The sequence below is a fragment of the Polypterus senegalus genome, chromosome 18 (assembly GCF_016835505.1).
Source record: "Polypterus senegalus isolate Bchr_013 chromosome 18, ASM1683550v1, whole genome shotgun sequence".
Lineage (NCBI taxonomy): Eukaryota > Metazoa > Chordata > Cladistia > Polypteriformes > Polypteridae > Polypterus > Polypterus senegalus.
The window spans coordinates 699,396-722,091 of record NC_053171.1 but is presented as its reverse complement, the minus strand read 5'-3'; the positions used below and the strand labels follow the sequence as shown (position 1 = coordinate 722,091).

The window sequence follows — 22,696 nt, the reverse complement described above, 5'->3', positions numbered from 1 at the left end:
GGTGCTAGAAAACCAAGTGGATCATAAACTGAGCTAACAACAGACAGAATACCACGCCTTGTAGCAGGCTTGTTTTGCAACTTAATCTGAAATTTGAAACTGTCAGTTTCTGTGCACCACTGGATGCCCAGGGCACGCTCTGTGGGAAGGAGACTGTGGCTCAAATCTAAGTCCTTTTGTTCGTGAGCTCTGTCTTCTTCTGGTATGGACAATAAAACTGCTCTGTTGTTACTCACCCACTTAGTCAAATGGAATCCCCCTTTGAGGCATAGAGCTTGGAGGTCCTTTGCCAGCTTTATTGCTTGTTCTTCTGTTGTCACTGACCTTAAACAGTCATCTACGTAGAAATTGTTGAGAACGGTGTTAACAGCTTCCTCAGAAAATGTATCTCTGGCATCTTCGGCTGTTCTATGCAAAGCATAAGAAGCACAACTGGGTGAAGAAGTAGCACCAAAAAGATGTACTGTCATTTTGAATTCTTCTAGATCTTTACTTAGATTACCTTCAGGCCACCATAAAAAACGTAAAAGATCTGTGTCTTTGTCTGGTATCTTAACTTGGTAGAACATTGACTTAATGTCTGCCATTAAGGCTACTGGCTCCTTTCTGAATCTTGTAAGGACGCCAATGAGTGTGTTAGTTAGGTCAGGGCCTTTAAGTAATTGTTCATTAAGTGAAATCCCCTGGTAGGTGGCAGTGCAGTCAAAGACTACTCGAATCTTATTTTTCTTTGGATGATACACACCGTGATGTGGGATGTACCACACTCTGCCTTCACTGCAATTCAGGCTTTCTTTAGGAATCTTAACAGCATAACCATTGTCTATAATGTCTTTCATGAAGGCTTTATAGTCTTCGTGGAAACCTGAATTTTTGCTCAATTTTCTTTTGAGTCCAACAGCACGCTGTTCAGCAATGCAGCGGTTATTCGGCATTTTAAGTGTTTCATCCTTTAGAGGCAAATTTAAACAATAATGGCCACCTACCAGTCTTGCAGATTCTGAAGCTATGTGCATGAACTTGATGTCTTCTTGCGACATTTCCTCTTTTTCTTCACAGTTGCACTCTGGAAAATCTGTGTTATACTGTTGCAGCAGCATATCTTCAATTTCTGTTATTGACACACGATTGATTGGATGTTTAGGTATCTTACCACTTTGTTTTGCGAGGTCATCTTTCTCTTTGTATGGTCCACCAACTACCCATCCAAGTGCAGTCTTCATGGCGTGAGGTCCACCTCCTTGGCTAGGTATGATTCGTGACTGCTTGAAGATTTCTGGATAGTTGATTCCTATTAAAAGATCAACTTCAGAGTCAATATGAGACAGACGTACCTCTTAAGATATGTCCACTTATCGATATCTTCTTGAAGTGGAATACTTTCTCTGTTCACTGGAATGGAGACCTGTGTAAAGACCTTTGGCAAATCAATATAGTCAACTTCATTGAGACCACAGACTTGTAAATCTGATAAGACAGAACATTGGGTTAGCATTTTTGAATCATCATCATAATTACTCATAGTTTTGAGAAATACTTGTGTTCTTCTCCCTTGAAGGCATAATTGTCTCTGGAGCTTCTCAGTGCAAATTGTTACAGTACTGCCGAGGTCTATAAAGGCGTACGTTTCTACATACCTTTCACTTTTCTTAGATTTTACTTTAACAGGAACTACTTGAAGTGCGCATTCTTCTCCGGCCCCAGTAAAGGTACAAGTTCCAGTCTCGGTTTCCATTTCTGTAGATGTTACCTCATTAGCTGTAGCTTTAGATGCTGCTCCGTTGTCCTTTTTAATGTGCAGGATATCTGGGTGCTGTAAGGAACATGTCTGACATTTCATTCTTTCATTACAGTTCTTACCTAGATGACCCTGTTTGAGACAGCGAAAACATAAACCTTTAGATTTTAAGAAGTCAATTCTTTCTTTATGTGGCAGTTCTTTGATTTTTTTACATTCAGCAAGGATATGTTGGTCGCTACAAAAGGCACAAGGTTTTTTAAATGCATAAGTGCTTGTGACGGACCTTTTGATTAATGTGTCCGGAGTTTCCTTTTCTGCATCTTCTGTGATATTTGTGGCAAAGGTATTTCCTTTTTTTAGACTAAAATTCGTAGAAGGCTTTCCTTTGTCATTCCTCTCTCCCTTTTCTATATATTTGTAACTTTGTATAGCCGTGCTATGTATTGAATGAGAGGCGTTCTGTGCTTGTGTGTGTAAGAAGTTTATTAAATCATTAAATTTTACGTCTCTTTTTTCTTTTCTCTCAGTACTGCAAGCAACTGATAACCACTCTCGTTTCAGTTCATATGGAAGTTTTGAAACGACAATATGTAGATTTTCACCTATATCGAATTCATTCTGATTTCCTCCTAAAGTAGGTGCTGCATTCATACAACGACCGAGGAAGAGAGCTAAATCTACCAATGCTCCTCCATCTTCTGCTGACTTTATCTGAGGCCAATTCATAATTTTTTTAATGTGTGCTCTATATATCTGTCTACTATCTCCATAGTAGGTTTTCAGCAGTTGTCGTGCCTTTTGATAGCCCTCTTCAGGCGCAAGTCCGATACAGGATTGAATGAGTTCGTGAGGGCGACCTCTAGTGTATTGTTCTAGAAAATGCAGTTTATCTTTTTCATTTTCAAACGCTTTGTCTACAGCATAATCAAAAGCTCTAATGAATGATGAATACGTCAGAGGATCACCATTAAATATTGGTACTTCTGTACGTGGCGCTGGAGGTTTAATTTGTTTCTCCCACTGTTGAGCTAACAGATTTGTAGCTTCGACAACCACTCTTTGGCTTTCAGCTTGATTCTGAAGTATATCGACAAGACTGTGTCCGTATAATTGTGGCTGTGCCGAGGTAGTTAGTGACCGTATTTGCCTTTCAGACTCATCTAACCTTTGTAGGATTCTATTAAGTGTCGATTGTTCAATTAGCACTGCTGTAGGAGGTGATGATGTGGCTGCTGTTTTCTGGGCTAAAGAATCAAGTTGAATATCAAGGGCATGCTTTAACTGAGGAGAGGTCTTTCGTGTTTTTGACTTTGAACGAACCCGTTCTTGTAATTGCATCTCTTCGAATTGATTAACTAGTTGTTCATCAGCTTTACGTGCTAACAGTCTATTTGCGTCTTTCAGCCATGCCGTTGTAGCGACAGCAAATTCATTCCATTTCTTAGAGCTTTCCGCGAATGTCATTTTCTGTTTCTTAATCCCTCCTTTTTTACTTAACTGGGATAGAAGCCTTTTATGTAGACCCTCTATCTCAGTGTGCGTCTCACAAAAGATTCCAAGCTTTTTCGCTACTTCTATAAGATTTTCTTTAGTATCTTTAAGGCTGTCGATTTCATTCATAAGGACGGAAAGCTGATCTTTCCTTCTACTTATATGATCTTTAAGATCTCCAATTACATTCTCTGGCTTTGAGTCCGTACTCAAATCACTCCCGACTTCACTTGAGCTATGCTTAGACGTTGCCATGACAGCAGCTCGAGTAACTTGACAGCGCGTTTCCTGACAGCAACAAATGTCACAGTCGAACACTGACAACAGACGACTTCCTTACAGCGAGGCTTCCATGACTCCGTCAAAAGCACAACCGATCATCCACAATGTCTTTTACAATATCACAGTCTCTCAAATCTTCTCAAGGTACGGCGACCTTGCCTTCATTTACGATCATACGAAGGTAGTAGATAAGAGCACAGTACCTTCTGAATGATTCACTTCTTTTTCTTCATTGACGAGTTTTGGAGCAGACGTATCTTCTGTACTCGAATGGTAGATTCCAATTCAGGCCTCAGATAGCAAGTTTTCTGACGAAGGTGTAGCTGCGTTTTTCCCAAAATTATCAAAGTTCTGCAGCTTCAACTCAAAAAAAAAAAATGGGATTCAACAAAAGCCTGACGCGCAGAAATGATTCCACAGACAAAGTATCTTCGTTTTTTAGAATTTAGTTAAGTTTTAAAGTAAAACAGTTTATACAAAAAAATAGGAAATTAAAATAGCAAAAAAAAAAAGAGAGAAATTAATGTTAAGAAAAGTTCAATTCTAAGCTTAATCTTGTTACATCTCAAATCGTTACTATTTACTTAATATTTCTGAACCATTTCAAAACGGTCAGAAAACTGTATGCTTATCCCATTTCTAAGCTTAAATGGGTCTTTCAAGTCCTTCTTTACTGGGACTTGTTCCAAACAAACTGAGCTTATTATCACACTGTTATTCAGTAGAAGGTTCTATCTCTTGCTAACTTATAGGGGGAAAAGACTATACCATAAGTTATGACTATGAAAGGAATTTATATTTTATTCAAATTAAGCAAACATCAACATGAGTCTAACTCAAAACTTTAACTTTCTAAGATTGGCTCTTACAAGTATATTACATTAAACAGGCATCAAGATTTGAAGATAAGTGTCGGCCCCTAATAAATCCAGTTTGGTCTTGTGATATTATGCTAGGGGAGCACTTTCTCCATCCTTCTAGCTATGATTTTAGAGAGTATTTTAACGTTGTTATTCAGAAGTGAAATTGGTCTGTATGATGCACATTGTAATAAGTCCTTATTTTGTTTTGGAAAGACAGTGATTAGTGCTTGGCGAAAGGTTTGTGGAAGAGATTGGTTATCTCTGGCTTCTGTAAATGTTGCTAATAGGAGGGAGCTAGCTGAGCGGAGAATTTCTTGTAAAACTCTGCAGGGTAGCCGTCAGGGCCTGCTGCTTTTCCACCTTGGAGTGACTTTATAGCATCCAGTAATTCTGATAATGACAGAGGTTTATTGAGTTCCTCCACACTAAAAGCATCAATTTGTGGTATCTGTAATGTATCCAGAAATGCATTAGATTGTATATTGTCTTCTTTAAACTCAGTGGTATATAGGGATTTATAGTAGTCTCTAAAAGTGTACATTATATTTTTGTGTTCGATGATTTTATCTCCGTTAGGTGTTAGTAATTACGAGATTGCGTTGCATACATCTTGCTTGTGAATTTGTTGCGCTAAAAGCTTATTAGCTTTCTCTCCATGTTCATAATAATGATGTCTGGATTTGTAAATTAGTTGTTCGGTTTCTTTAGTTGTCAAGAGGTTTAATTCTGAATGTAGAGCCTGCCTCCTCTTATGTAGAGTCTCGCTTGGTAGTCTGGCATGTTCTTCATCTATTTTAGTAATTTCGCTTTTATCTCTGCTACTTTCTTCGCCTGGATTTATTTCTGTGGGAAAGATATGAGATAATCTGTCCTCTTAAGAAGGCCTTAAGAGTTTCCCAGAGTATTCCTGCAGAGATCTCAGGGGATGTATTTGTCTCTAGAAAGAATTCAATTTGTTTGGATATAAATTCAGTACAATTCTCGTCAGCTAATAGAAGCGGGTTGAGGCGCCATCTGAGGGGTGAGTGTATGGGGCTTAGTAATTTCAGCTCCAAGATCATCGGAGCATGGTCTGAAATAACAATAGCATCGTATTTACAAGATTTAATCTTAGGCAAGAAGTTATTATCTATAAAGAAGTAATCAATCCTTGAGTAGCAATGATGTACTGGTGAGTAGAAAGAATATGTTCTTGAATTTGGGTTTAAAACCTCCAGGGATCTGATAAGTTGTGATCAGTTATAAACTTTGTAATTATCTTTGCGGTGTTAGTTGCCGTTCCCCTGTGGAGGAAGTCTTATCTAAAAGTGGATTTAGAACACAATTAAAGTCCCCAGCCATTATAAGTTTATGAGTGTTCAGATTGGGAATGGATGCAAATAAATTTTGTATAAATTCCTTATCATCAACATTAGGTGCATAAACATTTATCAAAATCATTTTACAGTTAGATAAGTCTCCCATGACCATCACATATCTCCCTTCAGGATCCAATACTACATCTGATGCTACAAATGGTACTGTTCTATGTATGAGAATTCCCACCCCTCTAGTTTTCTTTGTAGATAGATAGATAGATAGATAGATAGATAGATAGATAGATAGATAGATAGATAGATAGATAGATAGATAGATAGATAGATAGATAGATAGATAGATAGATAGATAGATAGATAGATAGATAGATACTTTATTAATCCCAAGGGGAAATTCACATAATCCAGCAGAAGTATACTGATACAAAGAAACAATATTAAATTAAATAGTAATAAAATGAAAAAAATTAAAATAAAATTAATGTTAGCATTTACCCGGTGGAATTGAAGAGTCGCATAGTGTGGGGGAGGAACGATCTCTTTAGTCTGTCAGTGGAACAGGACAGTGACAAAAGTCTGTCACTGAAGCTACTCCTCTGTCTGGAGATGACACTGTTAAGTGGATGCAGTGGATTCTTCATGATTGACGGAGTTTGCTTAGTGCCCGTCCTCTGCCACAGATGTTAAACTGTCCAACTTTAATCCTACAATGGAGCCTGCCTTCTTAACAAGTTTGTCTAGGCGGAGGCGTCTTTCATCTTTATGCTGCCACCCCAGCACACCACCCTAGAAGAGGGCACGCGCCACAACCGTCTGGTAGAACATCTGCAGCATCTTACTGCAGATGTTGAAGGATGCCAACCTTCTCAGAAAGTATATTCTGCTCTGAGCTTTCTTACATAGAGCATCACTATTGGCAGTCCAGTCCAATTTGTCATCCAGCTGCACTCCCAGATATTTATAGGTATGCACCCTCTGCACACAGTCACCTCTGATGATCACAGGGTCCATGAGGGGCCTGGGCCTCCTAAAATCCACCACCAGCTCCTTGGTCTTGCTGGTGTTAAGGTGTAAGTGGTTTGAGTCGCACCATTTAACAAAGTCTTTGATTAACTTTCTGTACTCCTCCTCCTGCCCACTCCTGATGCAGCCCACAATAGCAGTGTCATCAGCGAACTTTTGCTATTTTATTTTATTTGTAAAACTAGAATGGAACATTTGGCCAGTCCAGTCTTTTTGCAGCCGGAACTGATCCTTACTTAGTAAGTGGGTTTCCTGTAAAAATACTATTTTAGCATTTAGACCTGTTAGGTGAGAAAGTACTTTCTTTCTTTAATTTGATTCAGGCCTTTAACATTCCAGCTTACGAAGTTAACTGTCCCATCATGGAGACACTGATTCTGAGTTTTTGATGTCATTTTATAGTCTTAACTGGAAGTGAAATAGTTTAGGTCTTAATTTCCTATTCCCCCAAGAGTTGTTGCCATGCAGCTTATTATTACGTTGATAGTTATAATTATAAAGATTGAGATGATAGATTAGGTATAGATCAAGCCTGCTCTCTTTCTCTTCCCCCCTTAACCCCCCACACTCCCTTTTTGCCTCCCCAAATGAGGCTAAAACCCACTTCACGCAGTCCCAGTCCTCTGACATACCCAGAGACAGAGCACGTCCAAAGCACATCAAGCCCCCATGCAGTGGCGCTTTAAGGTTAAAAGATAGAGATATCTGTTACCAATATAGTCTTTAAAAGAGGAAAAAGAAAAAAAAAAAAAAAGAAAAGAATTTTGCACTTAATATATATATATATATATATATATATATATATATATATATATATATATATATATATATATATATATATATATATATATATATATATATATATATATATATATATATATATATATATATATATATATATAATCAGCAATTTTAGTGCATTAAGATGATCTCCCAGATAATAAACCCAGGTGATGGTGTTAAAGATGTGTCCAAAACAAGCATAACAAGTCTTAATGCAGTAATAGCAATAACAGCAAACCAAGGGTATGATATTGAACAGTCTCATTTAGGGTACACATGAAATAATTAGAAAAGAAAAAGAGGAGGAAAACGTAATTAAGCACAATAAAACATAAACATTTAGCCCTAGTAATACTAAGTAATGATAAGTAATAAGTAAGTAATAATAAGAATATGAGAATATATGCTGATAAAAACCCGTATTTTAAAACAAATAGATCAGACAGTAGATTATTAATCCTAGCTTTATCATTTACCGCCATGACTCACAATTATGTATCAGAATAGTCCCGGATCAGCTTTCTTAATTCATTTTCTGCCTCCTCCTTGCTAGCAAAACATAGAAATGACCCTGCCATTCCACTTTCAGTTTTGCCGGATACAGGAGGCCGATTTGACATTGGCTTGCCGTAGCCGCTGTTTAATATTATAGAAGGCTGCGTTTAATAGCTGTTGCTGGAGAGAAGTCAGGGAAGACGCGAATGTGGCAATTTTCATATATAATATCTTCCTTTTTTCCTGAGGAGTTCCATCACCTCTAACTTAAATGATAATCGCTCAAAACGAACTATAAAAGATCTTGGTCGGGTCTGACGGTGTTTGATCGCATACGTGTAAGCCGCTGCTATCTCAGATTCTGCTTTAAAGTCGCCCGATTATTTTAGAAAAAGTTCAGTTGCTGGAATTTCACAGGGTTTAAACTTTCGATTCTCCGCAGGCCTTCAATTCTGACATTATACCTTCTATTCCCATCTTCTAAAGCAGCCAGTCTGTCTCCAAGTTTTTCTCCGAGTTTTTACATTCGAACTGACATTTACTGCTCTTTCCTCGGCACTGGCAGCTAGATGTTCGCTATTTCGATCCGATTCGTGAATGTCTCACTAAGATGCTCCAATTGATCAGCAAGCGTGCTCAGTTTAACGAGTTTTTCTCAATGCGCTCTTCAATTTTACCCAGCACCTGTCGAAGTTCAAGTTGTACCTCTTGACGCAGCCTTTCATTTGCCTGTTGGATTTCCTGTCGCAGACATTCATTGGCCTGTTTCATCTCCTGTTTCAGTCTCTCATGTGCCTTTGCCGCTGCTTTCTCATTAGCCTCTCGCTTTTCTTTATATCTTGCGTGAGCTCAGCGAGCAACACTTTCAGTTCAGATAGCTCAAATGTGCCTTCTTGTACCGTAGATCTCTTTCTTTTGCTAATGTGCTGAAAACATTTTTCTTTAACACTGAAAACCTCACATTAGTAATGTCTGAAGATGACGTGTTCCTCTCTACCTCACATGTCGCCACTGACCCATTAAATGAGCTCCACTTGTGAGATGTTATGTTGAGGGAATCAGAGTCAGAGTGAAAAAAATAGGAATTTAAAGAATGACTAAATTCAAGAAAAGGATAAAAATAAATACAAGCCAGATATTCTAAAGAATACACAGATTGATTAATTTACAATTCATATTTCCATTGTAGTGCAAACCACATTTAATTACTTTCTACAAAAGCAGATTTTATCATTTCTGATTCTGTGTATGTTTTTGCATATTTATTTACTTTTCAGTTTTCTTAATTAAATGTGCAGTAAACATTCACTCATTTAATTTTCCAGCTGTTTTATTCCATACAGCAACATCACTCACTAGGTTGGGCGGACCACCGTACAAGACACCAGTGCATCACAGTGAATACATTAATTCACACACACCCACGCACACACACACAGGCTCTCTTTCCTCCATTCACCAATTCCCTGAATTTTCTATGTCCAGTTTTAATGTTATGGTGAGCGTTACCCTTTCAGTGCCATCAGGGCTAATTCAGTACTCAGGACTGGGCGGGTACCAGTCCATTATAGGTTACACTGACTTCCAACAAGCAAACTGACCAAATCTCTAGAAAATGTGAGGATGAGATAGATACTTTATTAATCCCAAGGGGAAATTCACATAATCCAGCAGCAGTATACTGATACAAAAAACAATATTAAATTAAATAGTAATAAAATGCATGTAAAAACAGACAATAACTTTAAATAATGTTAGCATTTACTCCCCCGGGTGGAATTGAAGAGTCGCTTAGTGTGCGGGAGGAACGATCTCGTCAGTCTGTCAGTGGAGCAGGACGGTGACAAAAGTCTGTCACTGAAGCTACTCCTCTGCCTGGAGATGACACTGTTCAGTGGATGCAGTGGATTCTTCATGATTGACAGGAGGTTGCCTAGTGCCCGCCGCTCTGCCACAGATGTTAAACTGTCCAACTTTAATCCTACAATAGAGCCTGCCTTCTTAACAAGTTTGTCCAGGCGTGAGGCGTCTTTCATCTTTATGCTGCCACCCCAGCACACCACCGCGTAGAAGAGGGCACTCGCCACAACCGTCTGGTAGAACATCTGCAGCATCTTACTGCAGATGTTGAAGGATGCCAACCTTCTCAGAAAGTATAGTCTGCTCTGACCTTTCTTACATAGAGCATCAGTATTGGCAGTCCAGTCCAATTTGTCATCCAGCTGCACTCCCAGATATTTATAGGTCTGCACCCTCTGCACACAGTCACCTCTGATGATCACAGGGTCCATGAGGGGCCTGGGCCTCCTAAAATCCACCACCAGCTCCTTGGTCTTGCTGGTGTTAAGGTGTAAGTGGTTTGAGTCGCACCATTTAACAAAGTCTTTGATTAACTTTCTGTACTCCTCCTCCTGCCCACTCCTGATGCAGCCCACAATAGCAGTGTCATCAGCGAACTTTTGCACGTGGCAGGACTCGAGTCATATTGGAAGTCTGATGTATATAGATTGAACAGGACCGAGAAAGTACAGTCCCGCGGCGCCCTGTATTGCTGACACAATGTCAGACCTGCAGTTCCCAAGACGCACATATTGAGGTCTGTCTGTAAGATAGTCCACAATCCATGCCACCAGGTGTGAGTCTACTCCCATCTCAGTCAGCTTGTCTCTAAGGAGCAGAGGTTGGATGGTGTTGAAGGCCTAGAGAAGTCCAAAACATAATTCTTACAGCACCACTGCCTCTGTCCAGGTGGGAGAGGGATCGTGTAGCATATAGATGATGGCATCCTCCGCTCCCACCTTCTCCTGGTATGCGAACTGCAGAGGGTCGAGGGCGTGGCGGACCTGTGGCCTCAGGTGGTGAAGCAGCAGCCGCTCCATGGGCTTCATCAGATGTGACGTCAGAGCAACAGGCGGAAGTCATTCAGCTCACTAGGACGTGATACCTTTGGGACAGGGGTGATACAAGATGTTTTCCAAAGCCTTGGGACTCTCCCTGTTCCAGGCTCAGGTTGAAGATGCGCTGTAGAGGACTCCCCAGTTCCAAGCGCACAGGCCTTCAGCAGTCGTGGCGATACACCATCTGGACCCGCTGCTTTGCTGGCACAAAGTCTTTCAGCTCTCTGCTCACCTGGGCTGCTGTAATTGTGGGTGGGGATGTCTCACCTATGCTGGTATCAGCAGAAGGATGGTTGGAGGATGCAGTACTCGAGGTGAGAGTGGGTTAGTGATCAAACCTATTAAAGAAGTTGTTCATTTGGTTTGCTCTCTCCACGTCTGTCTCGATGGTGGCACCCGCTTCGAGCTGCAGCCAGTGATAATCTTCATCCCATCCCACACTTCCTTCATGCTGTTGTTCTGCAACTTCTGCTCCAGCTTTCTCCTGTACTGCTCTTTCGCCCTGAGCTGGACTCGGAGTTCCTTCTGCACGCTTGAGCTCATGCTGATCACCACCTTTAAAAGCCCTTTTCTTCTGGTTCAAAAGGCCCTTGATGTCACTTGTAATCCATGGCTTGTTGTTAGCATAGCAGCATACTGTTCTTACTGGAACTACAATGTCCATACAGAAGTTGATGTAATCAGTTGTGCATTCAACAGCCTCTTCAATGTTCTCACTATGTGACCCAGCAATATATCCCAGTCTGTAGTTCCAAAGCAGTCTCTCAGAGCCTGCTCTGCCTCAGGGGACCACTTCCTCAATGAGCGTGTGGTTGTAGGTAGCGCCTCTCTCTTGGTTTGTATTGAGGCTGAAGCAGAACCAGGTTATGATCTGCTTTCCCAAGCGCAGGCAGCGGGGTGGCGCTGTATGCGTCTTTAACGCTTGCATACAGTAGGTCGATAGTCCTGTTTCCCGAGTGTTACAATCCACATACTGGGAGAAGGCAGGTAATGTTTTGTCCAGCGTTACATGGTTAAAGTCTCCAGCGATTAGCACAAGTGCCTCAGGGTGCTGCGTTTGTAACTTAGCAACTGCGGAATGGATGATGTCACTCGCCATCTCCGCGTTCGCTTGAGGGGGGATGTAAACAATAACAGCAATCACGTGTCCAAACTCTCTGGGCAAGTAATAGGGACGCAGACTTACGGCCAACAGTTCGATGTCCCTGCAGCAAGTGGAGATTTTAACGTTTACATGTCCTGAGTTGCACCACTTTGTATTGACATAGAGAGCGAGTCCTCCTCCTTTCTTCTTTCCACAGGTACTTGCGTCTCTGTCCGCTCTAACTGTGCTAAACCCGGGTAGCTCCACGTTAGCATCTGGGATGATAGACGTTAGCCACGTTTCACTAAAACACAGCAAGCTGCATTCTCTGTAGGTTCTGACATTTTTCACCAGCACAGCCAGTTCGTCGATCTTATTTGGTAGTGAGTTCACATTTCCCAGGATCAAAGAAGGCACCAACGGTTTATAACGCCATTTTCTCTCAAGTTGTCTAGATTTAATCTTATCTTTTATCTTTGCCGCTCGGCTGCCCGATATCGTCTTCTTACCTCGTCAGGTAAATAAGGAACCACACCAGTGTGAGCATTTCTTCTCAGTGCTTTAAGCTGACTACTTGAATAGGCGAGTCTCGGAGTGTAAAATCCATGTAAGTAGTAAAAATAGTAAAAAGTGTCCAGGGAGCGATTCCACATAAAAGAAAGTGGTAGAAGTGATCAGTGAATAGAGAAAAAAAAGAATTAGAAAAAAAGCTAAAAAGATAAAGTCATACACAGAGCTGCTGGAAAGGCTGCGACTCGAATGCCGCGCCGGAAATACAAAAATAATTACTGTGACTACTTGTGACCTTCCCTTATTCACACACTCAATGTTAAGAATCAGAGGAATAGGGCAAAACTAGGAACAAAAATGACATTAATGGTGAAAACTCCACACAGACTGATGAAACGATCAGGAATGACACCTGAGCCTCTCGAGTTCTGGAGAAGAAGCATCAGCCATTGTGCCACCAGTCCTTTAGTCAGGTCTTTCAGTTTTATTGCAGGAATCATCAATTTCACCCTTCAAAAGGCAGGGAGGCTTCTTTACCATTGACCAGTACCCTGGAGTTTTTAAATTGCAACTCAAATGGATGTTCATTAAAATGTGTTGTAAACTTGATATTCTGCTGATTTGTCTAAATAGTAAGTTGTTTCACAAGATGTAAAAGATGCTGCTGTCTCGATCAGATGGGATGAGCCTGGAGCTGCTGGATTTGAACAAACTGATGTTTATTTGCCACAGCAACACAACATGTGAGTAACGAGGCCATCGCCTCAGATGGCACTTTGTTAAGGGTTGTATTTTCATATAACAGAATGTTTATTAACTTAGTGAAGTAACAATACTGTAGTGGCCAGCAAAGACAGAGGTCTTCATCCAGTTATCTTCATGTTCACATGTCACTTTTACACACAGCTCAGTTGTCCTAGCTGTCAAGTACAGCAGGAGAGCAGGACAGTTGGTTGGTCACCATCTTCATGTTTTAGCCCTCCATACCGTGAACTTGAAAAGCGGGATGTAACCTGCTATGATGTTTATGTGTTGCTGAATGCTTCTCGATATGGCACAGTAATTCAGTAAAGGCTTATGGCGAATATCTTTGTTGTTGAAACGTTTATGTGTGATAACAAGGTGTTCCCAGCCATTCTTGATGATATAATCCTAGAACCCTGAGTCATCCCATGGTCTCTGTCCAGCTGGTCATTCCCATTAAACATCCCCAGGGAGACGTCCATATCAGATTACCAAACCTCCTCAATTGGCTCCTCTTGATGCAGAGGATCAGCAGCTCTACTCCGAGTCTCTCCCAGATGTCTGTGCTTCTCATCCTATCCTGCATTGCTTATCTGACACTCTGCTTCCATCTAAATATTTCCCTCTGAGGTATCACTTCAAGTCGTTTCACTATTTAGTGTGTGCCACTTGTTTAATTAGACTATTAGCACATCTGAGATGACGGACACATCACATGTGAGGAGACACTGGCACTCACCTCTCACGGTCACCTGCACTCGCTCACTTGATTTCTTCTCAGTCTTCTTCCCTTCTCCCCCCACCACACACCAGTAACTGCCGGACGTCTCTGGACGAGCTGATGGAATTCTGAACTCCGACTCTGAAGCTCTTTGACTCACAGATTGCTTGTCTTTGTAGAATTTGTACCGCAGTTGTGTCTGCTGCACTTTACTCTCAGACTGACACTTCAGTGTCACATTGTCACCTTCCCACAATATGGTATTGGGCTGGACTGTCAGGGTGGGCTTACTGAAGAGTTCTGTGAAGAAAAAAAGAAGAAAAACAATAAACAGGATGATTGAATAAAGAGACATAGAAACTGCAGGTTTATACCTAAGAAAATCAAAAGTCTGAGCTCTTACTGTCTGACAAAATCAGCAGCTGTACGTGTTTGAGCTCAACAGCACACTACGCTTGCGAATGAAAAGTACAGTTTAAAAACATGTAATATAAAATAAAAGAGCAAGTTATAACAAAGATTTTATTATGAATTGAAGTTGGTGATTTTCATGTGTCAGATGCTCTTGGTCTCCTGTGTTCAGTACACTCTTACGCAGTTAAACATATTTAGTTCAGTTTATTTTGAACTCCACCAAGTAAAAATGACACCTTGTTGTGAAGATATTGCCTTACAGGTTTGGTTTCTGGTTCAGCTCCTAACTGTCGTGCCTTCTGCATTGAGTTTACGTATTCATTTAATTGTGTGAACTTCATTCGTGTCTTCTGCTCAGTTGGACAAGAGGAAAGTTGTGAATTGATGAGTGTGTTGTTGTACGCTTGGCTTTCTTTATAAATGTACTGCAAATGTTTAACTTTGACTTTGAAAGTAACAGTTGATAACAAGAGAAAGTGGCCTGCTCTTCTAAGAAATGCATATCACCACAGACAGACTTGACATAAACTGCTCTCGTGTGTTTTACTGCTCAGAAATTCAATGTCAGGGTGATGTCAGCAGCAGGAAGTTAAAACTGTCAAAGAACAGAATAAAATAAATATAAACCTGATATTATTAGGAATACACGCACACTGATGAGTTCAAAATTCACTTTATCACCACAACACACACTCACTGAATAAACTCCGCTCTCCTAACACTCAGCAGGACTCTCAGAACAGCCACAGTTTGGACTCCACAAGATGTCATTAACAGTCCTTTGAGATTCTGGTCCACGTTGACCTGAGTGCATCAGACAGTTTCTGCAGATTTGTCAGCTGCACATTCAGGCTGTGAATCTCCTGTTCCACCTCATCACAAAGGTGTGCTACTGGATTAAGATTTGGTGACTGGGAAGACCACTGAAGACCACTCATCTCATTGTCATGTTCATGACTGCAGTTTGAGATGACTTTTGCTTTGTGACGTGGCACATTATCAGGGTGGGAGTAGCCATGAGAAGATGGATCAATTGTGGCCTTAAAGGATATACAAGCAGTGATTGATTGGAATTAACAAGCTGAAAATGTGCCAAGAAAAAAAAATTGCAAACCATTACAACACCACCAGTAGCCTGGACTGTTAACACAAGGCAGGGTGGGTGTTTGGATTCATGCTGTTGGTGTTCAATTCTGACCCTTCTAGCCATGTGCCTCGGTAGAAATTAAGATTCATCAGACCAGAGTGCATTGTTCCAGTCTTCAACTGTCCAGTTTAGGTCAGCCGGTGACAACTTCTGCCTCAGCTGTGTGTTCTTGCTTGACACAATTAGAACCCAAGGTGGTCTTCTGCTGTTATAGTGCCTCCACCTGAAGGTTCAACATCTTGTGTGATGCTCTTCTTCTCCACTGTTTTATAGGCTGGTTATCTCAGCTACTACAGCTGTTCTGCCAGCTCAGACCTGTCTGGCTATTCTCCTTTGATCTCTCTCATCAATGAGATGTTTCTGTCCACAGAGCTGACACTCACTGGATGGTTTTTGTTTTTTTCACACCTTTCTAAATAAATTCTAGAGAATGTTATGCATGAAAATACCAGGAGATCAGCATGCACACAATTACACAAACCGGCCCATCTGCCACCAACAATCACACCACAGTGAAAATCATAGAAATCACATTTTTTTCCATGCAGGCTGCGGCTTACAGAGCTCTCGAGTCCATGGTGTTTCGTGTTAATCTTTATTCGTCTTTGTCAACTAGTATAAGAAAAGAAGTAGATTTAAGTGATAGTGCTACGCAATCATACATTTACTAGAGGCAAATCCTGCTCAATTTCTTAAGAATCTGCGCTGAAATATCAAGTGAGGTGACAGAGACGCTCCTCAGCCTTTGCTTACTTGCTTTGCTTACTCAGCCTGAGAAGCTGAGCTGGAGCAAACGCAAGTGCAGCAATCGGAAGCAAAATCAAGGGAAATGCGGCATTGTTAGCACAAGGCTAAAAACTAACCCCACCAGACCTGTGATACCATCCATTCTGCTCATGAACGTCTGATCGCTAGACAACAAGCTGGATTACTTAAAGGTGCAGCGGGCCAAGCAGTGGGAAATGAGGGACTGTTGCACCTTTATTTTCACCGAGACATGGTTCCAGGAAAACATTGCAGACTTGGCCATCCAGCTAGACGGACTGACCATCTTCTGAGCAGACAGAGACGGCTCTTTGTGTGGTAAGAACCGCGAGGTACGGGACTGTGTGTTTATGTGAACAGAGAGTGGTATACGAACACTGCCTCAGTCGCGCGACACTGTTCCCCGCTGATAGAGGTTTTATTGGTAAGGTGCTGGCCTTTCTACCTGCCAAGGGAATACAGTTGCATGCTAAGGGTTACCGTCTACCTCACGCCTAGCACAAATGCTAACTAGGCACTAGTGGAACTCTACAAGACCATTAACAAACTGCAAACAATGCACCCCGAGGCATTTTTCATTATTGCTGGAGACTTCATTCATACCAGCTTGAACTCAGTTCTCCAAAAATTCTTCCAGAATGTGAACTTTGATACTAGATGGGGAAGCTGTCTGGACAATGTGTACACGAGTGCGCCTGATGGCTACAAGGCCCTACCCCACCTACTCAGACCATATCAGCGTGTTTCTGGTTAAGTCCCTGCTTAAGCGCACTAAACCAGCTCACAAGATCATCAGAGTGTGGCAGGTTGGTGCTGTTTCAGCTCTCCAAGACTGCTTCGAATTAAGAGACTGGGACATTTTCAGGGAGGCTGCTATGGATAGTGACTCCATCAATCTGGAGGAGTACAGAGACTCTGTGACTGGATACATCTCCATATACATGAAGGGTGTTACTGCTACCAAGGATGTTACCTCAAGAGCCAACTAAAAGTCCTGGGTGACGAGAGAAGTGCACAAGCTGCTCAAGATCAGAAATGCAGCCTTCAGATCTAGAGACAAGGCTGTCCTCACGGTGACAAGAGCCAACCTGTCTCGTGCTATAAGGAGAGCTAAGTGGGTATACGCGTCACTCAAGCATGTCATTGATGACTTCTTCGGCACTGGTATGATGGTGTTCGACTTGAAGCATGCTGGGACTGACGACTGGCTCAGAGATGTGTTGAAGATGTCTGTGAGGACACCAGCCAGTTGACTGGCACATTCTTTGAGCACACGGCCAAGTTTGTTGTCAGGTCCTGCAGCCTTGCGTGGATTAACTCTGGATAGAGTCCTCTTCACATCAGTAATGGAGAGACAGAGTACCTGGACAGTGGAGGGAGGTGTTCCTTTTCTCACAGGCTCTTAGTTCTGCGCCTCAAACCGTGCAAAGAAGTTGTTCAGCTCATCCAGAAGGGAGGCATGACCATCGCTGCTGTGTGGGTTGGGCTTGTAGTTTGTAATTGTCTGAACGTCCTGCCACATACGAAGTGTGTCTGGTGCTGCTGAAATGTTTGTTGCACTCATGCCAATCATCATGAAGTGTTTCGAAAGGTTAGTCATGTCACACATAAAGACAATTATCCCTGCTTCCCTTGACCCTCTTCAGTCTGCATACCGCTCAAACAGGTCAACTGAGGTCAACCATATGCTCTCCCTGACACAGCTGGATAAAAAAAGACACATATGTCAGGATGCTATTCATAGACTTTAGCACTGCCTTCAACACAATCATCTCTCAAAAGCTAGCTGTAGAATTGAGCAGGTTGGACCGGAACACCACCCTCTGCATTTAGAAACTGGACTTCTTGACAGAGAGGCCCCAGTCAGTTCGGATAGGCTGCAATACTTCCAGCATCATCACACTGAGCACTGGAGCGCCGCTAGGTTGCGTGCTTTGACCACTGCTCTTCACTCTGCTGACTGACGACTGCACAGCCACGCGCAACACCAACCACATCATCAAGTTTGCGGATGATACGACGGTGCTGGGACAGATAAACAAGGATGATGAAACAGCATACAGACATGAGGTGGAACAGCTGTCTACATGATGTGAAGACAACAATCTATTTCTCTATGTTGACAAGACAAAAGAGATAATCGTGGACCAGAAAATCACACCCTGCCCACATCCCACTCATCATCAACGGTTTAGATGTGGAGACTGTTAGGATTACCAAGTAACAAGGTGTGCACATAACCAAGAAACTTACGTGGATGCATAACACCTCATTACTAATCAAGAAAGCCCAGCAGAGAGTACACTTCCTGAGGCTGCTGAAGCGAGCAAGTCTTCCCCTTTCCATCCTCGCCATGTTCTACAGAGGCACCACTGAGAGTGTTCTGACCAGCTACATCACTGTCTGGTATGGCAGTTGCAACCTATCCGACCGAAAGCGCCCGCAAAGGATAGTGAAGACAGCAGAGAACATTATTGGGGTGCCTCTCCCTTCACTACAGGACATATTTTGCAAATGCAGTGTCCCCAAGGCCTGCAGCATTGTGCGGGACCCCTTACACCCCTCATATGGACTTTTCACACTTCTGCCATCCAAGAGAAGATACTGCAGCATCAGCACCAGATCTGCCAGGCTGCAGTAGAGTTTTTACCCCCAAGCTGTTAGACTCTTTAACACCAGGCTGCCCCCTGGGATCTTCCACACGGCCTCAACCACCTCTAAAAACAGAACTTTTATACATGCAAGCCACTTTCCTGCAAAGACATGTGTGCACGTAGAGAAGAACTGAAAACCTCATACTGACCTTTAAGGATTTTGACACTCTTGATATCCTTCTGCTACGAAACATTCTGGTCTGTCATTGTTTACACATGTCTTAAACAACTATTATCATACACTGATCATTTCTGTAATCCATCCATCCATCATCCAACCCGCTATATCCTACCAACAGGGTCATGGGGGTCTGCTGGAGCCAATCCTAGCCAACACAGGGCGCAAGGCAGGAAACAAACCCCGGGCAGGGTGCCATCCCACCGCAATAACTTCTGTAGTATCTATATCTATTATTTATTTATTTTACTACATATCTATCGACTATAATTATGTATGTATCTAGATTGCAAATACCATACATTGCATCAATGTTCATATTGCTTAATACACGTCAATATTGCTGCTACTTCTTTGTCTTGTCCTTGCACAATGTCTTATCTTGTTTGTGTTTTAATTTTAAATTTAAATTTGAATTCTATTCTTAATTTATTATTTGCACTTTATGTTGTTACACTGTGGACCCTGAGCTTCGCAATATCACTTATCTGTATACTTGTATGTGGTTGAGATGACAATAAAGTTCACTTTGAATTTGATGTTATCATTAACTGACGCTGCTGACCTGTAACTGCCTGATTTTATGTATTGTGCTGCTGCCACATGATTGGCTGATTAGTTAATTGTATGGATAAGCAGGTGTTCAGGTGTTCCTAATAATCTGCTCAGTGAGTGTACTTTATGTAGTGGTTGTGTAGTCATCTGCCCCAACTTCACTTCTCTTAGATCATTTTGAATTGTAAATTCCAGAGAGAAATTAGACAACAAAATCACAGAAGCAGGCCGAGTAATTGCCAGGATAAGAAAAATAAAAAGTCTTAGTTATTGAGTAGATGTGGTGAATTATATTTTAATAAGATGATAAAAAGTGAATGATACTACGCAGTATAACTGCAGTGATGTGTCTTCATTAGTTAAAGTAAAGTAAGCAAGTAAAGATAACTTTCACAGTCTAACGTCACAAAGCAATAAACAATAAATCATAAAATTAAATGAAATATCAAAGCTAAACACAAAACAAGGGCAATATAAAAAACACACAAAGATAGCAGCGCTAACCGAACACCTGTCTGAAGAGACGCACCTGAAGTTGACACTTAAACAGTTCAACATTGGAATTCATCGAAGCCTCAGGAGCTTCACACCAAACTAAGTCACCTGGACCGCAGCTAAACAGTCAAGAAAGACGACAGACAAGAAAATGGCCTGCGCCTGCCGTGGCAGAGAGTCTCCTGTCTTGATGTTGATGGGCCACCTTCACCACAGTTTAGTTCAAAATGTTTCATCACCATTAAAATCAAACCCTTTTTTTTCTCTAATGCTCACATTGTGAGGAGCTGTTAGTCAGACCATAAAAACAGAGACATCACTCTGGACTGATGAGTGACAACAGGGAACGGGATTTGAATCCTGATGTTTCTGCCACTAATGCTACCAGTGGTTCAGTTCAGCTCATGGAGATACTGAGGCAAATGCTCAGACGTGCCACTCCTTTTCACAAATGTGCCACACGATGACAGATTATTGACATACTGGACTGCGCCAAGAAGAAGTGGGCAGATTCCAAATGCACCTTGGGAGGGCCCTGCATGGTGGAGCAGAAAATTTACAGTTAAAGTGAAAATAATGGAGCTTGATGGACTCCATTTGTTTCAATAACTGATAGAGCTGGAGTCACTTCATCAACATTTTATAATGGTCATCTCAGAGTGGACAGTGAATTATAGGAGACATCACTGTTTGCAGTCCCATCTGTTCTTCCACCACAGTTGATTTATTACGACATGAGGTTCAGCTGCTCAAGTCTGTTACCTCCATGACTGCAGTGGTCTCTCTGCTGCTCAAACACTTCATCTCTGCAGTGACAGTGTGACCAGCACAAGTGACTTTACCAGAAACTAACTGGACATGACAGACATTGTTAGACAGTAAGGATGTTAAGTAAAATGAAAGCTTTCTGATTGTTTAACTGCAGGATGTTCATGTTTTGTCCAAATTTCACAGAAGTACGAGGTCAGGAGTTAAATGCCACAACTGGCCAAATATGACTCCAAAAAAGAAGACCAAAGCTGAAAAAACTACAAGAAAATTTACACAAAAAGTCAGAATGAATTTCCTGAGGGCAATACATTTAGAATAAATTTAGCAACTGTAGCAGATGGCCGGGACCCTTGCCCAGCCGGGACGCCCCCAGGCTAGAAGGACCAGGGGAGCAAGTGTGGCCAGATCGTTACCTTCCCTGGAGCGCTAAATGGCAGCCCCCCTGGGTTGCAGCGATGCCTAGGACTCCCATAGGGCTCCATGGGAGCTGGAGTTTGATACAGCCCTATCGGGGTCCGTGGGTGCCGGTAGGTGGTGCTGGAGAGGCTGCTGAGCCATGGAGATCAGCTCTTCTACCACTACCGGAAATGCTGCCAGAAGATGGGCAATAAGCACCAGGAGCACTTCTGGGTCCCTAAAATAAGGAGCCAACAGATACTATTTGGGAGCCAGAGTTGGGAGGAGGAAGACAAAGATTGCCGAGGAAGAGTGGAGGAGGAAAAGAAAAAAAGGAGAGAGAAAAACTATTGTATTGTGTAGTGCTTGGGCTTTTGGGCTGTTTAACTTGTGGGAATGGGGAAGGCGTTGCCCACAAGAGAGAAAAGAACATTAAAAAATCACATGAGCTTTTATAAGTGTGCCTCTTACGTCTGTCTGAGTTGGGTTGGGTGGCTGGTACTCCCCCTACTGGTGTCACATGACATATCAGGGTCTCTAGCTTTACTTTAACTGAATGAGCTAACAGAAAAAATTAATAAACAAGAGAAGAGGCATAGATATCTACTGTTAAAAATGGAATGAATTCATAAAAACGATCAAACTTTCAGCACAGCAAACTCCTCTCAACTAAAGGCACAGAGTGGCCAAGTGGAGAGAAAGCCCCTCTGCTGTGCTCTACAGAGATAGATCCCTGTGTCCTGCTGACCCACCTTAGTCACACACTCACCATGAACAGTCAGTGTAACAGGATTTCTGGATCCAAAGACTTGACGGTAATCAGCACTGTAGGAGTCACAGCCATATTCTCCACTGTCAGACTGAATCACGGACTCGATGGTGTAAGTGTGTTCTTTGGTCTTTTCAATTTGATCATAATGTCTGTTACCACTTTTGTAAAAGCGATACGTCCAGTTAGTGACGCTGCCCTCAACACTGCACTCCATTGTCACTTTGTCTCCGATGTACACAGGTGTCCTCTCAGTCCTCAGTGTCAGTGTCACATTTCTGTTTCCTGTGAGGAATGAAAAGATCAGAATGACAAACTGGATTGGAGGAGACAGAAACACAGACGACTATTTAACTGACAGAGATAACTGAACAATCCATCACTCCATCATTGAGCCCCTTTCACTGTGGGTACCGTCATGAAGAACTTTAGAAAGCATTTACCATTTGAATAAACGTACTGTGAAGTTCAGTGAAGGAGTCCAATCACATCACCAACAACATTTGGATGACAAAAATAGGAAAGAAAAAGAAACTAAAAGTCAAAGTGATTTATACAAACACTTTAGAGAAATGCTTAATAGAGACCTGATTATGAAGTAC

At 41.8% G+C, this 22,696-nt stretch overlaps 1 protein-coding gene across 1 annotated transcript in view; it reads right to left on the bottom strand.

Moving 5' to 3' along the window:
- Positions 1-22,311, bottom strand: part of LOC120519045 (Fc receptor-like protein 2) — a 91,089-nt gene extending 68,778 nt beyond the window's left edge. The window contains exons 1-2 of the mRNA XM_039742122.1: positions 22,095-22,311; positions 13,969-14,250 (exon numbers count right to left, since the gene is read on the bottom strand). Of these exons, the coding sequence (XP_039598056.1) occupies positions 13,969-14,250; positions 22,095-22,311 (499 nt within the window). The remainder of the gene's footprint in view (positions 1-13,968; positions 14,251-22,094) is intronic.
- Positions 22,312-22,696: the final 385 nt, after the last annotated feature.